The sequence below is a fragment of the Wasmannia auropunctata genome, unplaced genomic scaffold (assembly GCF_000956235.1).
Source record: "Wasmannia auropunctata unplaced genomic scaffold, wasmannia.A_1.0 LD336083.1, whole genome shotgun sequence".
NCBI lineage: Eukaryota > Metazoa > Arthropoda > Insecta > Hymenoptera > Formicidae > Wasmannia > Wasmannia auropunctata.
The window spans coordinates 130,966-132,248 of record NW_012026807.1 but is presented as its reverse complement, the minus strand read 5'-3'; the positions used below and the strand labels follow the sequence as shown (position 1 = coordinate 132,248).

Genomic DNA, 1,283 nt, shown 5'->3' with positions numbered 1-1,283 from the left:
ATCTGAACGGGTGCACAAGATTTTACATCAAGAATTGGATATGAGAAAATTATTCGCGCGCTGGGTGCCGCGCTTGTTGACGATCGACCAAAAGCGCATACGGATGGACATGTCGCGCGAGTGTCAATTGAAGTTTGAATTGCTTCCGCACCTACCCTACTCGCCAGATCTAGCTCCCAGCGACTTTTTCCTGTTTCCAAATTTGAAAAAATTTCTCGGCGGAAAAAAATATAAGTCAAATGCTGAGGTGGAAAACGCTGTAAATCAATATTTTTCAGGTTTAGACAATCAATTTTTTTCTGACGGTTTAAAAAGATGGGAGAAACGTTGGACCAAAAGTATCGAGTTGCAGGGAGACCGTCGAGAAATAAATTTTGTTTTGCTTCAAAATATGTGTTTTTCTTAAAAAGGCCGGAAACTTTTCAAATGACCCTCGTAGTATATATAGAATAAAATATATACAAAATGTATAGAAATGAATAGAAGAATAAAAAATATTATTTTTAATTCTAATTATTTTATTCTAATTGATGTTCGCTTTCTTATCTGGTATTCGCGGGTCCAATAATTATTTTTTCATTTTAAAGATCAAAATAAATAAAATTACGTGATTTAAAATTATAATTAAAGTTGTTAATATAAAAAAATCTAAAATAATATATTGTGGCGATTGCATCGCCACTACTTTGAATTTAGCCCGCGCTTTAAAATATTCGTTACATATGAAATCTGCGAAAGACACGAATAGACGTTGATACGGTAGGATCAGCTGTCCGCCACACAAAAAGATGTCAATATAACTTAAAAACACGCTGACACAAACACGTTGAAAACAACAAGGCAAGGAGAGACAAGAGGGGTCTAGCGACCGCGCGATGGACAAACAGGAGATTCGACTGATACACTCCGACGCGATCAGACGTGCTGATTTTTGTACAGCTAACAGTCGAATAAAGGTGAACTTAGCCTAGACACTAATCGGGATTGAATATCTTATTATCCGGATACCTGCATCCTAGCCGATAAAGTAAAAATAGATTAAATCTGATTCCGAATCCACATATATCCAACACGTACATATAACTACCAAAATATAACAATTAAAGAATTGAAAAAAGTTCTACTGCCAATGTGCCATTAAAATATTATATTCACGTTTTCTTCTTCTGTATATCCAGATACCACGGAGAGTTTAAAGAGAATTCAATCATATGTCATCGATTTTGAGTTCATTTTCAGATGCAAAAAGAATTCTTTTTTTGCATGTTCTAAAAAAGAATTCT

General features: G+C 34.8%; 1 protein-coding gene across 1 annotated transcript in view; it reads right to left on the bottom strand.

Moving 5' to 3' along the window:
* Positions 1-1,014, bottom strand: part of LOC105448720 — a 7,387-nt gene extending 6,373 nt beyond the window's left edge. The window contains exon 1 of the mRNA XM_011687463.1: positions 1,009-1,014. Within this exon, the coding sequence (XP_011685765.1) occupies positions 1,009-1,014 (6 nt within the window). The remainder of the gene's footprint in view (positions 1-1,008) is intronic.
* Positions 1,015-1,283: the final 269 nt, after the last annotated feature.